The sequence below is a fragment of the Neolamprologus multifasciatus genome, chromosome 23 (assembly GCF_963576455.1).
Source record: "Neolamprologus multifasciatus chromosome 23, fNeoMul1.2, whole genome shotgun sequence".
Classification (NCBI taxonomy): domain Eukaryota; kingdom Metazoa; phylum Chordata; class Actinopteri; order Cichliformes; family Cichlidae; genus Neolamprologus; species Neolamprologus multifasciatus.
Genome location: NC_140460.1, coordinates 34,752,419 through 34,768,651, shown reverse-complemented (window position 1 = coordinate 34,768,651; position 16,233 = coordinate 34,752,419). Strand labels below are relative to the sequence as shown.

General features: G+C 40.9%; 1 protein-coding gene across 1 annotated transcript in view; it reads left to right on the top strand.

The window, feature by feature from the left end:
- LOC146492064 (uncharacterized) overlaps positions 1 to 16,233 on the top strand; it is a 22,841-nt gene extending 6,608 nt beyond the window's left edge. The window contains exons 8-9 of the mRNA XM_085150507.1: positions 15,363 to 15,546; positions 15,666 to 16,233. Of these exons, the coding sequence (XP_085006633.1) occupies positions 15,363 to 15,546; positions 15,666 to 16,233 (752 nt within the window). The remainder of the gene's footprint in view (positions 1 to 15,362; positions 15,547 to 15,665) is intronic.

Sequence of the window (16,233 nt, the reverse complement as noted above, 5' to 3'; positions counted from 1 at the left end):
AAAAACACACGCTGTATTTTAAAGAACATACATTAAAAAGCAGATTATATTAGATTTACATTTTAAATAAGACAAAATTTGGATTTTACAGCAGTAAAATGATTGTATCTCTACAGTTTAAAAATGTAATAAGCTTTGCCCCTGCACAGAGTGGATACTGAAACAAATGGAATCATCATAAATACATTATTTCATATTTATTACTTCCCCCTCCTCATTGCTTTATTATTGTAGCTCTAGTAATAAACAGTAATGTAAGGATTCTGGATCAGCACAGTGATGCCCATAGTATATACAATATTCTGAAGAAGGTCTAAAATGTCACTGTGTGTGCGTGCATGTGTTTATTTTATGTATATGGATTTTTTTTAAATTATTACTCATGATATAACATTGTCCAGACATGGCTGGTAAGGACATGAGGAGGAAACAGTAGGAGCTGTGTGAGGCTACTGAAGGCAGGGCTATAACATTTTTCTGTCGTCATTTTATTATAGATTAAGTGCAAGAGTTGTTAGGTGTGGATAATTAGATTATAGTTTATTGCAATAGAAAGTTGTGCCTTGTTCTCAGATAGACAGCAAGTGGAGAGTGATATATGAAATGATGGGATGGAAGGAAGAAGAGAAGCAAAGAGTGATTCACAGGCAGAGCCGAGTTTATTTCTCACAGTTTTTTGTTGCCTTATGGTTCCAAGCGCTGTCACCAATCTTTGCATTTTGTTATTATCTCATGTAGAGCTGGGCGATATATCGAGTTTTTAAAAAATATCGATATATTTTTATACGAGATATAAGATGTGACAATATCCTTTATATCGATATAGTCTATGTTACGTTATAACTATACTTGTGGAGCCGCAAGTTTGCCTCTCTTTCGTCCACTTTTGTCTTTATGCAACATTACTCGGCCTCGCCCCTCCTTCCCCATCGCTTCACCTGCAGGAAGCGACAAGATGGACACGGCAAATCTCCGTTAACGAGTTACTGCGCATTGCCCCGTGCGTGGGGTGGGGCTGGACGCCGTCAACGTGTTAGCTAGCTAACCACGCTAACGAGCTAACCACGCTAACGCCATGCAGCCCAGAGGCGCTGCACAGCCTAAAATCCTTTCATTTTCTCAAAAGTTGACAGCGCGCCTTATGTATGAATTCTGGTTGTGCTTGATGGCCGCGAACCGATTTTATGTGGTACACAGCGCTCAGCAATCTGTCAAAAAATGTTTTAATACGACTTTGGTAAGCTACGGTGCTGCACCGGTTGATGGATTGTCAGAGCATTACGGCGACCGAGGAGCCTCGCGGAGTGATACGTACTGTGCTTCAACGTAATATTACCCTACTGTGTATAAGGACCATAAATGGCACCTGTTAAGAGACGTGGTTACGAAGAGGATTTCAAACTCAATGCTGTCAGTCACACAGTAGAAGTTGGGAACGGAGCAGCTGTGAAATCTGTCTTTGTTATTATGCTCAGCGTCTTTTAGTTTACATTTTGACTGCACAATTGTGAGCTTTTTGTTATGCACAAAAACAACATTGTTTTCTTTTATTTATGCAACATTATTATTTAATAAATGCTCATAATTTATTTTTGAGTAAATTTTATGTACATCTATGCTCTATGTTAATAAAAGTGCCTGTGTGACATCTGGGACACAGCTTTGACTAAGAACTCTCTTTTTGTTCTTACTTTATGGCTTAAAAAATATCGAGATATATATCTTATATCGCCGTCCAGGTAAAAAATATCGAGATATGAATTTTGGGTCATATCGCCCAGCCCTAATCTCATGATACTTGTTTAATCAGCTACCATCTCTCCTATGGACTTTTTAATGTCTACAGTCTCAGATCAACACAGCCCTGCCCTTCCCATATTAGATTCTTGATGAATGTGTGTTGTTGTTATTCAGCCTGGTTCAATGTGCCCCTTTTTAACTTTGAGCATCCGCCCCTTTAAACCTCTTTGCACGGCCCTGTCCATCGGTACTGTATAAGACTCCACGTAAGTGCTACATACACATTTTCTATAGTGCTTTTCTTGTATTTAAGTAAGGTTTGGAGTAGAACCTATTTTTGACTTGAATTTTAGTGGTTCCTGGGTTGTGCCTGGAAATCCTAACCCAGGGGTCGGCAACCTGCGGCTCCGGAGCCGCATACGGCTCTTTAGTCCTTATACTGCGGCTCCGTGTGGTTTGGGGAAATAAATTATAAGTATTTAGCTGAAGTGTATTTTATTTATGTTAGTTCTTTTTTTTAAACTTGCAGTTCTAAATTGGAAGATCATTGTGATATTGAAATATAAAAATAAAATTATATTTTATTATTTTTTCATCGCTCAAAATACGCGCCACACTCGCAGAAGCCGGTATACCCGCCGAAAAGCCGTGCATTTATCGAGACTTTCAACCCCAGGTAGGCCAATTATGGATCTTCGGCTCCACATTATGTCAGCAGCTATTCTCCACCGTGAACTATGTTAAAAACAAACACCGCTCACGCCTCACAGATGACAGCTTACAGTCCTGCATAAAGATGAAAGTGACTTCATACAGCCCCGATTTGCAGACGCTGTGCGCAGAGGTTCAGGAGCAGAAGTTCCATTGTAAACATATCATGGCAGACCCGACGATGTTTCCATGAACACGCTTTTCAGCATCTCTTTATTGACCACTTTTCACACACTGTACGCATACAGCCGGCTGTAGCTTTTCAGTTCACAGCCCGACACATACCAACAACAGCATAGATAGCACAGACGTTAAGGCGGCGAGGCGTGATTGCGGGTGCCGCTCAGGTGCGTCCGCCTCCCCTGCAGCGGCACTGCAGACCACGCCCCACCACACACATTAACCTGGTAAAATTCATATTTAGGCAGAATTTTGCAAATATCTATTTTTCTTTTTTTTTTTTTTAGCAGCATAGTGCTTTTTTTCCAGTTATTTTTTAAAAGTCATTTCAAGGCTCCAAAAGCACAAAGGCGATATAAGGGTGGCGGCTCACAACAGTTTTTTGCTTGCTACATGAATCATTTTAGTTCAGCTGGGTGTCTTTCCTTTTGTTATATTTCTTTAAGAGTTCAAAGGTGTTAATTACATAAATAAAATGTAACTTTCTCTGTAGCACTTAATGATTTTCATAAGCAACACAGCTTAGTTGTTCACACAAAGCATAAAGGTAAAAAACAATATATACAGTGTTATCTTCATTTTAGATGTCAAAAAGTATTTGCGGGTCACAGTGTTTTTTTTGCGTGGAAACCAGGTCCAAATGGCACTTTGGGTCTTAAAGGTTGCAGACCCCTGCCCTAACCAATTTCCTCTTATCTGAAGGTGACAGTCTGGGTCTTCTTCCTGACCTTGGCAAAGTGGTAACATATCTAAATAACTTGTACCTATCTATAGTTGTTTGAATGGATGATGTTGAAACTTGCAGCTGTTTGGATATGAGTCCAGGAGAAATTCCCAACTTCCACAACTAAATACTCATCAATCACCAAAATGCAGATAACAAGTTCCTGTTTTCTCCACAGAAAGGAGCAGAATTTGAGCCTTGGGGTTGAATAATTTATGTACATTGTTCCAGTAAAGACAGACAGACTGTCGCTATATCCTTCTTCTTTTAAGTAGACACAAGCCCATCAACAACACCATTAAAAGGCATAAGTTAAACTTAAAACTTAAAAATCTGCTAAAATTAGGTTTCAAAGGATAGCATCTGAAGCACTGCACCCTGGACAAAAAAACAGTAGAATGCTGCTATAGTTTAGATGAAGCAGTGTGTGATCTGTGCTGCAATATAGATAGATATGTTAAAGGGACTCAACTCTACAGATGATTAAATGCTCCAAAAAATGCAATTCCATCTTTTAATTAAATGTATAAGAGAAAATGTGTAGACACTGTTGGGCAACTAGGAAAAATCTGACAGCGATTTTCACCAAAATTATGATACTCATGGACTTTGGCAGCCCCCATTCAGAGAGCTGAAACATATTTGCATTGAATTGTTCCAATGGCCTTTTCCTTATAACTTTAACCCTTAAATGTTTCATCCAACACACGCTGATAACTTTAATGTGAAATAACAGAGACTCTGTACATTACCACCGTATTTTCTTTGGCAATCAAAGATCATCCAGGAGTCTAATTTAAAAAGGAAAACATCTATTTATTTCACAAGCAGTATACTTTGATGGTTTAATTGAAAAAACAAAACAAAGATCTGTATATCTTTTTAACGCTTACCAACTTCCAGATGCTGAGTAATGCAGCAAAGCTTCAGCTTTAAAGCTTCAGAGCTTTAATGACACGAATAAGCAATATCTGCTTGTGAATAATTGAAGATTGCCTGACAGTTGAAACAATATTACCCCACTTAGGAGGCAAGCTTACCTGGTGTTATTACAGAAAACATATTGGATCAGGGCAGGAAAAAGGCCTATACGGAATCGATCGGCACTGCTCTTTGTGGTAAGGCAGTGTAGTGATGGAAAATTGACTGAGTGGCTCAGAGTGAAGGGATAAGATCGGGTAGAAAGTTTGTATGACTGTGATTTTGAGTGTTTGATCTACTTAGGTGAGATTTTTTTTCTTTCTTCTTAGTGAGTTTAACATCTCAGAAGGCGACAGCTTAAGCTCTTAGAACATCCAATTACTCCTTGAGATTGATGATGTAATGAAAATAATTGCACATTTCTTTTACAATATCGTTCTCTAATCCATATGTATTGGCTGAAGGTTTGTTATGTTTGTACTCAAAAACTTAACTTCATGAAAGTTTGACATCAAAAATTGGGACACTTCGTGACAGCTTGGACAAACAAGAACTTTTACCTTTAGTATTTATATTTAGCCTGCCAATACAGATACTAAAGTAAAGCCAACTTATAATAACTTGACTTTACTTGATAAACTATGCAAAGCCATTGCAAAACTTGAGATGGTGAGGCAGAATAAGATGTTTATTTTCGGTGTAATACCGAAATTATTTAGTTTAGAAAAAAGGGCAAGAAAAGCAGGTCAAAATGCTTGGTGTCTGGCTACACAGATTTGGGCAGGTGTTATACATACACTAGGGTGCGTGAGTAACAGTCAAAGACGGAAAGTAATAAGAACGCAATAAGAAGAAGAAGCCCAAACAAAGACATTAAGCCATACGTGAGCTCAGCTTTATTTCCAGTAAAATGTTAAAAGCCCTGTGATATATTAGTGACCTGTACAGAGTGTACCCTGCATCTTGCTCTATGACAGCTGGCATAGGCTTCAGTGACCCTGGATAAGCAAGAGATGATGGATGGACTGGCATAATCCACTATTTGATACTAGATTTTTTTATTGTAATAACCCTTTTAGAGAAAATAAGAGCTTCATAGGTTTGGTCACATTTCCCTTCATAGCCAAGGAGTACATGTATTACTGGAAGTTCTTAAATTATTGAAAGAACAAAATATTAAAACAGCATAGAGATGATCATATATCGTGCATATACAGAATAGAAGTCATACTGAGGTCAGAGAGTGCGTTGAAAGAGGATGCCTTGACACAGACACATAATCTACACCCAAAGGTTCAAACACTTGCAATGTAACTAGATTTTCTAAAAGTAAAGAAAACTGAAATGTTTTGTTTTGCGCTAACCCCACGCAAACAGCTCCAGGCCTGATGGTGAAATAAACTCAGGACCTTCTTGTGGTGAGGCAACAGTGCTAACCACTGCCCCGCTGTGCCACATATCCTATGAACTATTAAGCAACATCCACAACTTTTACTTTTTTAATCATAATACTTATAGGCAAGGAGCCAGACAGACAGTATGGCTATGTAAAATAAAACCACCTGCCAATTAAAAGTGTCGTAAACAATGTCTGTTAAAGAGTTTGGCTGACTGGAAGAAAGAGCACCTGTAATAGGTAGAGGTGCAACGATACACAAAATTCACGGTTCGGTTCGGTTCGACACTTTGGTGCCACAGTTCGATATTTTTTCGATACAAAAAAAATGTTCATGTCTTTTTAATTTGTCATTTATTAAAATTATAAATATATATTTTAACTCAAAAGTACAGTTTTTAAATTGAATGTTGCTGAAACAAAAAAGTGATAAAAATAAATAAATATATCTCAGGGCTCGCAAAATTTCAAAATCCCTGGTAGCCCTTTGGGCAGAGACTCTTCAGTTTTTTGTAGCCCAAATAAATTTAAGTAGCCCGAGAGCAATTTTTTGATTGATGTTTTGTTTCCTGTTTTGTTTCCTTTACAATATTATACATTAAAGTATAATATTGTAACGGAAACAAAACATTAATCAAAAAATTGTTGAAAAACAAATTACAACATTGTATAAAAATTACAATCATCAACTCAAATACTTGGTTCTAATTGAACAGAAGTTTTTGTGAACTTGTAAGAACTGTGTAGAACATGAATCAGTCTGTGTCAGATCCTGAATTTGAAATTTCTACTGAAGTCACGGGTAAGAGGCAAGTGGAACCAAGATCAAGGCATTTGCTTTTTGAAGTTTGCAAAGACTGCTAAATTTTACCAGTGGTAGTTCACTCTTTGCAACATAGTACGCTGTTCTAAACAGATTCTTCAGGTTTATTTTTAGTATGTTATTTGCAGTTGGTGTTTGTTCTGGGAAAGATATTGCAGACTGAGCAATAATGCATTTCTTGCATTTCTCATGGGTTCTAATGGGGGCCTTTCTTAAAATTACTGGTCCCAGTAACAAAGGCGCGTGTCGACTCAGAAATCGAGGGAAAACCAACAACACACCCGGCAGAACATTATGTTATTTACACGGGTGCACATAAGTGGTCCGCATGTGCGCATTCGCTGTCAAAATAAAAGACGCGCACCAGATAAGAAGTTGCAGCACGCGTTTGTGTCCATATAAAAGGCACTGTTTTTGTCCGCTACAGTGGGATTTTCACGGCACATTCTGCACCACATCTCTGTGAGTTCATCATTTGTTTGAAGCCAGCTCACCTCCTGCAACCACTTTTCCGAGAATACGCGCTTCTTTTGTGGTTCGGACTCCTTCTGACATTTCTTTGGAGGTGGAGGAACACCAAAGTAATTGCTTAAAGGAGTTTCTTCGACATCTTTAAGAGTTCTAAACAAATGTCTGTCCTCCTCCAGAAAATCTTATGTACGCAAACACGCGTTGCAACTTCTTATCTTGTGCGCGTTTTTTATTTTGACAGCGAATGCGCACCTGCGGACCACTTATGTACACCCCTGGTTATTATTTAGCTCGTCATGTTGCAGCCACAGAAATTCTTTTGTCCATGAAACCATAAAGCTGCACTTTTTTTTTGCCTTATAGTCTGATTTGTCATAACTTTTCCGTTTTGTGGTAAGCTTTTCTTTGGCTGTCACTTCTTCACCCTGACCTGTCTTATTTGGCTCAGCAGAACAAAAATATATATCCTGCACGCACTCACATAACGCTCAGCGATTCTCTGCTCCGATGTTTAAGCTTGCTGCGGTTGATTTCACTTGTCATGTTTGCATAGTAAGCTAACGATTGATTAGACGATGTCAGAGGAATTGGTGCGCAAATTATCGTGACTCACCAATCAGTACTGTCGCTCTCTATACACAGTTCGCGCGATTGCAAAGTGAAAGCAAAAGACAAGCGCAAATTCAAACGCGATTTCAATATGTCACATATTGACAGTGGCTCACCGATGCCAATGACATAATTACCCAGCTACATTTCCGAAAGAATGCAAAAGCATTGACATATATTTTTCCTTCCTACGATAGCCCGACGGGCAGGGCAGAGATAGACTTTGGTAGCCCGACTGGAAAAATCGCTAGCCCCGGGACGTCGGGCTAGCGATTTTGCGAGTCCTGTATCTGATTGAGGAATCACTCATCTTTGGAAAAGAGAGTTTATTACAGAGAAATATCTCTTTCCAAAATAAAAGCTATACTATACCCTTCTTCTGGGCTATACTCTCAGCAGCATATTAAACATATCAGGTCCCCATAAGGAGAATCATGTGCTAACGGCTGTCTAAATGACTCGGGTAAAGTTTGTAGCATGCGTGCTTGTTGTTTTTGTCTGCTTCCACTTGTCTTTGCACTAGGATGCTGTCGGAGTAAATGTGCCGTCATATTTGTTGTGTTCCCACTAGTGCTGTCAGCGTTAATCTCGCCACAACACGGCAAATCTCCGTTAACGAGCTACCGCGGATCACCCCATGCGTAGGGCTGGACAGCCAACATGTTAACGAGCTACCTGCGCTAACACACTAGTTCCCACGCATGTAATTGAGCATTGCGTGGCACATCCAACATACTGTTTTACTTTAGTCCATGACGCGCTTACCTTCAGGGTCATACATCACATGAAAACCAAAATAGTTCCAAACGCCAGATCTGAATGAGGGTGGGGGAGGTTCAATTTGCCATGTTACAAGGAGAGCTTAACTTCTGTCTCGCTAGCTTGCCCTGCGCTCAGTGAATCTGCGTTCGACTACTCCGCCTAGGCTGCACTGTCGAGCGCAGATCCACTGATCGCTCAACACAGACAGCATCGTCAGAAGATATTTTGTGTTATTCATGTAAACATACAAGAGTTTAAACATTTTTAATTCAAAGAAGAATTTACAGATGGTAAGTTTTTTAATTGCCGAATTCTATTTTTTTTCCTACTAACTTTTCAAACAGGTCACAGATTTTAAAAAAAAAATGGATCTAGGATTGTTAACAGATGCTCTGGAGAAGTGATGTTCTACTCCGTCCAATGTAAGTATATCAACGTGTGCGTACTTTTTCTCGGTTTAAGCTCTCTCTTTGAAGATGTTACACTCCTTTTTTTTCCCCCGGTTCGGCTCAACTGTACTGCAGCCTGCCCTTTTGCCCTTCCCATGTTACAGTTCCTACTGTCAAGTCTTAATATAGAAAAGAAGGAAGTCTTGAAATAACTGTGGCTCACAGGGGGTTTTCAAACCCACATCTTCCTGTTCTCACAAGTACAGACTGATTTATCAAAGTCCTATGCTAATTAATACAGTAATTTGAGGCTTGCATTATAAAACTGTATTTAATGTTAATCTTAAAAAAAAAATCTAATCTGATGACAGCACAGGTGTGAGTAAGAGAAAGTAGGAAAGAGAGGAAAGAAAGGTGCATTTCACACATGAATGTTATTTCAGAGAAGTCACATTACATTTGTAGTATTTTTTTTTATTATTCTTGTAATCTGAAATAACTTCAGCTGTTGTAGAAATGGCTCACTGCAAATGAAAATGGCATGTTTCTTTTAAAACTCATTTAATGAATTTAAAACTAAAACTGCTGATAAGCTCAGTCAGGCAGAATCCTTAACATATTTTGTTAAATCCTGTTAAGCATTTTTGTATGTAGTAATACATGAAAAGAGAAAATAATCCATCCATCAGTCTCTTCTATTCCCTCCCTGGAAAAGAATTCCATCACCCCTGCAGGGATGGGGTGATGGAATTTATCGCAGTTGACATCGGGCTCTAGACAGGGCCCATGAGGGGTGCTAACACAATGAGATGGATAGGTATTTACACGTACACCTACAGCCAATTTAGAATGGACAGTTCTCCTACTATGGATGTCTTTGGACGCTGGGTGGAAACCAGCTGAAGGGAACTCAGGCATGTAAGGCAAAAGCAATATTGTATTTGTATGCTTTGTACCTCTAATTAGCTGGTATCTGTATTTGTGCCATGCAGTGATACTTGAACTGTACATAGGTAGTCCACTATTTGACCATTCCTTCAGCAGGTAGGTATTCGACTTTCAATTTTGCGATTCCTGAGATTTTCCTGAACCATCTCAGCATGAATACTTGATATCCTTTTTACTCCCAGCAGTGATTATCAAGGAACCGGTCACTGTTGCTAACTTTGCCATTGGCTTAAGCTACTTTTTTGTATTTATTTTCAATGGACTTGCAAAAAAACTATGGATCTGAAAGGAAAGAGGCAGAATGATTTATGAGTGAACTGATCCTAGCTATTTGCCAATTTATCAGAATACACATTTAGAAGAGGCAACATGAAAAAATTAAAGAAAAAACAGAACAACATACTTTAGCCATGTTGTTAGTGTTAATGTTATATATTTCGTCCACCAGAGGGCATTTTTCAACTTCCGGTGGCAACACGTGTTTCTTGTGTCTGAAGCAGAAAATAATATTGGCCAATACATTGTAATATAAATGTTTTTTTTTTTTTTAAATCATCAAATATTGGCATCAACATCAGTCTTAAAAATCCTATAGCTGTCAGACTACTGACAAACTCAAAGCAACAGAGGAAAACTGAACATGAATTACAGGTATATGAAAAGAGAAAATCCGATTTTGCGTGTGCTGTTAGAAGTGATTTGAAGGATGTCATTTATTCTGGGTGCTTTATCTACTGTGGGAGGTTCTTACAAAGCATTACCGCCTTTGTCTTTGAGCTTCAACTTTGAAATATCCAGAAGGGCCCCACCTGATAAATTGAGAATGCAGGCTAGCTCACATGGGGCTACCATTTCTGATATGTATGATCAGTAAAGTCCATCCATCCAGCCATGTTCTTCTGCTTATCCAGGGCTGGATTGCGAGGGCAGCAGCCTAAGCAAAGAAGCCCAGACCTCCCTCTCCCCAGCCACCTTCTCCAGGGGAACATCAAGGCGTTCCCAGGCCAGCGGGGAGATCTAATCTCTCCAGCATGCCCCAGGCCTCCTCCAGATGGGACATGCCCAGAACAAGTCACCCAGGGGGCATCCTTGTCAGATGCCCGAACCAACTCAACTGGCTACTTTCGATATGGAGAAGCAGCAGCTCTATTCTGAGTCCCTCCCAGATGGCCGAATTCCTTACCCTATCTCTAAGGGAGAGGCCAGCTACCCTTTGGAGAAAGCTTATTTCCACTGCTTGTATCAGTGATCTCATTCTTTCTGTCTCTACCTACAGCTCGTGACCATAGTTGAGGGTAGGGATGTAGATCAATTGGTAAACTGAGAGCTTCACTTTTACACTCAGCTCTCTCTTCACCACGATGAACTGGTACAGCATCTGCATCACTGCAGCCGCAGCACCAATTCATCTGCAGATCTCCAGCTTCCTTCTTCTTTCACTCGTGAACAAGACCCTGAGATACTTAAACTCCTCCACTGGAGACAGGAACTCGTCCCTGACCTGGGCACTCCACCCTTTTTTCGCAGAGGACCATGACCTCAGATTTGGAGGTGTTGATTCTCAATCCCATCGCTTCACACTTGGTTGTGAACCATTCCATTGTGAGTTGGAGGCCATCACCCAATGAAGCCAATAGAACTACATCATCTGCAAAAAGCAGAGATGACATTCTGAGACCAACCAAGTAAAAGCCTTTACTTAAGACCTTAAATTTTTTTTACTTTATTAAAGTCTTATGTAAAGTCAGTCAAGTCTTAATTTTTTTTAAATTGCACATCAAAGGATTATCAGTGATTATCAGTGCTGATTAGGAATGACGTTCCAAATCCAGCTAAAACTGGTATTCTGGACAGCCCTACACAGGCAATCAATCAAGCTATCTTTTGTTAGCTGATTTCTTCATGTGGTGCTACAAAATAACCCAGAAAAGCAAGATGGCGGCAAATGCAATGTTAAAAATAGGAGTCATCACACTAGTGGATGATGTTACAGTGGATACATCCACATTCTGTAATAACTCAGGAGGCACAAAGGGAACAAGAAAATTCAAACTCAGAACATTACTGCTGTAAGAATCACTCATAAAAAATAAATAAAAATCTGTCATAACAGAGCAGCCTCGGGGTTGTTTATATATATATATATATATATATATATATATATATATATATATATTGTAAAAAAGCAGTCAAATTTAACGTTATCTCTGTAATATTAGTCTGACTAGTCATACTGAATATAAGCAGCAAGAATGCCACACATCCACAATGCTAATGTTACAGTTATGATTCATGTTTAACTCAGTCACACACAGAACTGCGCACACACCCTCTATGAGTCATTTCTAAGTGTGGGTGACAAAGACGACAGAAAAAGACATTCATTTTAGTGGTATTGATTTCAGCACCAACCAGCTTGTCGTGCTGCAGAGCGCCATTTAAAAGCGGTGGTGCAAATGTTTGTTCCCACTCCTCCGCAAAATGAGGATGACTACATCTTAAAAATGGCTCTTTAGTGGCAGATGAGGGAATTTCCAAACTGTAAGCACTTTTTTTTAGCTTTAATGAGGTGGAATGGCAAGCAGGTAATTCACTGTTTTTCTGCTTGTCTTTTAATGCTGTAGCAACAGGGTTACCACCCCCTACATCCATGACTTTAAACTGGACCCTGCTGATTATCATCACATGTTCTTAAAGCAGAAAGCAGAATTTGCTACCGCCCACCGTGGCAGCCTGTCACCACACACTTAGAACTGTGAGGCTTTGAATTAAGCCATCTGGTACAAGCTCTGGTGGCAAGTTTATGTTATCTACCATGGAAGTCAGCATACACATAAAACTGTCAAAGTTTTGTGTCACAGTGAGCTGACTTTGAAATTCTGGACCTTTGGTTCAATATTTAATTGCTAAAGTCTACTTACCATTCAGTTTAAAAATAACAAAGTCATCTCTTTCAAATTGAGTCAAAATTATTTTTAGAGCAGCTGAACATAGGCTTTCACCTGAGATAAATACAATGGTAAACAGACCACAAATGTGTACTGGTTTGGTACTATCATGCAAATTCAGTAAGAAATTGCATGGTGGCACCAAGATTTGATTCTGTATGTCACACTAGCTTAATAATTATTTGTTAAGTATACAGCTTGATGCAAATACTGATTTACTGTACGTGAATCAGTATATGTAGCCTCTCTTTGCAGGTTAGGTGAATGGCTTATAACCTACACTGAGCACTGAGCACTGCAGAGTTGGCTGCTCAGATCAAATTGTGTGTTCTATGCCTGCCTGAGCCTGTAAAGCATGAGACTGTAAATGCTTCTGGCTCTGAGTATTTTGAGACTGTCAGCCATGTTGCTTCCCAGGCAGCATCATCTAAGACTGAGATTTTTGTTGATCCACCTCAGGACTGTATAGCTCTGTGTGGCAGTGCCACTGATGCCATTAATTAATTCTTCGATCTTAAATATGATCAACCTATCTCTAATAATCGGCTATGTACCACAGGCCTTCAAGGTGGCTGCAGTTAAACCTTTACTCAAAAAGCCATCTCTAGACCGAGCAGTCTTAGCTAATTATAGGCCAATCTCCAACCTTCCTTTCATATCAAAAATCCTTGAAAGAGTAGTTGTCAAACAGCTAACAGATCATCTGCAGAGGAATGGTTTATTTGAAGAGTTTCAGTCAGGTTTCAGAGTTCATCACAGCACACAAACAGCTTTAGTGAAGGTTACAAATGATCTTCTTATGGCCTCTGACAGTGGACTCATCTCTGTGCTTGTCCTGCTAGACCTTAGTGCAGCATTCGATACTGTTGACCATAATATCCTATTAGAGCGATTAGAACATGCTGTAGGTATTACAGGTATTGCACTGCAGTGGTTTGTATCATATCTATCTAATAGACTCCAATTTGTGCATGTAAATGGAGAGTCCTCTTCACACACTGAGGTTAATTATGGAGTTCCACAGGGTTCAGTGCTAGGACCAATTCTGTTTACATTATACATGCTTCCCCTAGGCAGCATCATTAGAAGACATAGCATACATTTTCACTGCTATGCAGATGACACCCAGCTCTATCTGTCCATGAAGCCAGATAACACACACCAATTAGTTAAACTGCAGGAATGTCTTAAAGACATAAAGACCTGGATGTCTGCTAACTTTCTGCTTCTTAACTCAGATAAAACTGAGGTCATTGTACTCGGCGCTGAAAAGCTTAGAAATATGGTATCTAACCAGATTCTTACTCTGGATGGCATTACCTTGGCCTCCAGTAACACTGTGAGGAACCTTGGAGTCATTTTTGACCAGGATATGTCCTTCAACGCACATATTAAACAAATATGTAAGACTGCGTTCTTCCATTTGCGCAACATCTCTAAAATTAGAAATATCCTGTCTCAGAGTGACGCTGAAAAACTAGTTCATGCATTTATTACTTCCAGGCTGGACTACTGCAATTCATTACTATCAGGATGTCCAAAAAACTCACTGAAAAGCCTTCAGTTAATCCAAAATGCTGCAGCAAGAGTCCTGACAGGGACTAGAAAGAGAGAGCATATTTCTCCTGTTTTGGCTTCCCTTCATTGGCTTCTTGTTAAATCCAGAATTGAATTCAAAATCCTGCTCCTCACATACAAGGTCTTAAATAATCAGGCCCCATCTTATCTTAATGACCTTGTAGTACCATATCACCCTATTAGAGCACTTCGCTCCCACTCTGCAGGCCTACTTGTTGTTCCTAGAGTATTTAAAAGTAGAATGGGAGGGAGAGCCTTCAGTTTTCAGGCCCCTCTTCTGTGGAACCAGCTTCCAGTTTGGATTCGGAAGACAGACACTATCTCTACTTTTAAGATTAGGCATAAAACTTTCCTTTTTGCTAAAGCATATAGTTAGGGCTGGACCAGGTGACCCTGAATCCTCCCTTAGTTATGCTGCAATAGATGTAGGCTGCCGGGGGATTCCCATGATGTTTTTCCTTTCCAGTCACCTTTCTCGCTCACTATGTATTAACAGACCTCTCTGCATTGAATCATATCTGTTATTAACCTCTGTCTCTCTTCCACAGAATGTCTTTTATCCTGTCTTCCTTCTCTCACCCCAACCGGTCGCAGCAGATGGCCGCCCCTCCCTGAGCCTGGTTCTGCCGGAGGTTTCTTCCTGTTAAAAGGGAGTTTTTCCTTCCCACTGTCGCCAAAGTGCTTGCTCATAGGGGGTCATATGATTGTTGGGTTTTTCTCTGTATCTATGAAGCGCCTTGAGGCGACTTTTGTTGTGATTTGGCGCTATATAAATAAAATTGAATTGAATTGAATTGATGAAGGTGTGTCTGAGTCAGCCAGTGATCTGGAACCTGGTATCCTCCAGCTAGCAACTAGTAAAGTTCCTGTTTGCACTGCTAATTCTGTTAATGCCCTACATATTTCTTCTGTGCCTACAAATGTAAAGGATCTCTGTTTTACCCCTGAGCTAGCAAGACATTAAGTTTCTGTTATAAAGCCAGTAAAACAAGGACCTCAGGTCGATGTTTGCCAGTTTGTTATGGGGAAGGTCACAGGAGCAGGAACAGTCTTATACACAGTTTCAAAAATGTCAAAGGTCTGGACTACTCTCCTGTTGCCGAGAAGGCTGTGCATGTCCCACAGTCTAGGTGTTTAGAGACTCTTTAATCTGCTGCTCCAGAGACTGCCTCTGAGCTCATCTCTCCTCGACCTGTTTCTGCTCACTGGACCGTTCAGCCTGTACCTTTTCCCTGGGCAAGGGTGGTTGAGGCCAAGCCAGTCCCTGTTCCAGTTCTCATTGCGGCTAGGGCTCCACTGCTCCCTGTATCCATATCTGTTCCTCGGTTGGGGACGGCTGGTGTCCAGTCAGTCCCGGCACCCGTACCTGCTCCCCGGAGGAGAGCAATAGCACCTGCCGCAGTCACTAGTGGAGCCTGCTGCGAGCCCTGTGCAGCTCCAACTAAAGTGTCCTGTCTCTGCTGAGGGCTCTGGAGAGCCGCTCCAGCCATCTGTTACAGTTGGGGGCTCTGGAAAGCTGCTCCAGCTCACCGCGGCTTCTACTCCACCATCTGTTTTTGCTGGCAATTCTGGACAGTCCGCCCAGCTGTCTACGGTTTCTGAGCAGTCTACCGTCTGTGCTGGGGGCTCTGAACAGTCTGTCCAGCCGTCAGCTGCAACTACAGCTTAACTACCAGATCATCCGCATGCGGCTGCCATGCCACCACCGGTGCAACCATCTGCTCCACCTTCTGTGGCTGCCACGCCACCATCTGGTCCAACTCCTGCGGCTGCCAAGCCGCTGTCTGGTCCTGCCTCTTCTGGTCTCGTCAGGCCATGCCGGACGAGCAGGCCATGCAGGACAGCACGGCTTGCTTGTCCGCGGCCACCTGCTAACCCTCCATCAGCACACCAAGCCAGCCCAAGGGTCTTTCATCTACGCCCGCTCTGTCGTTGCCGCTTTCCATGCGGTTGGTCCCCGGACCTGCTCTGTCGCCACCATCTGGCACGCGGTCGTTCTCTGGACCTGCTCTGTTCACACAGTTGGCCTCTGA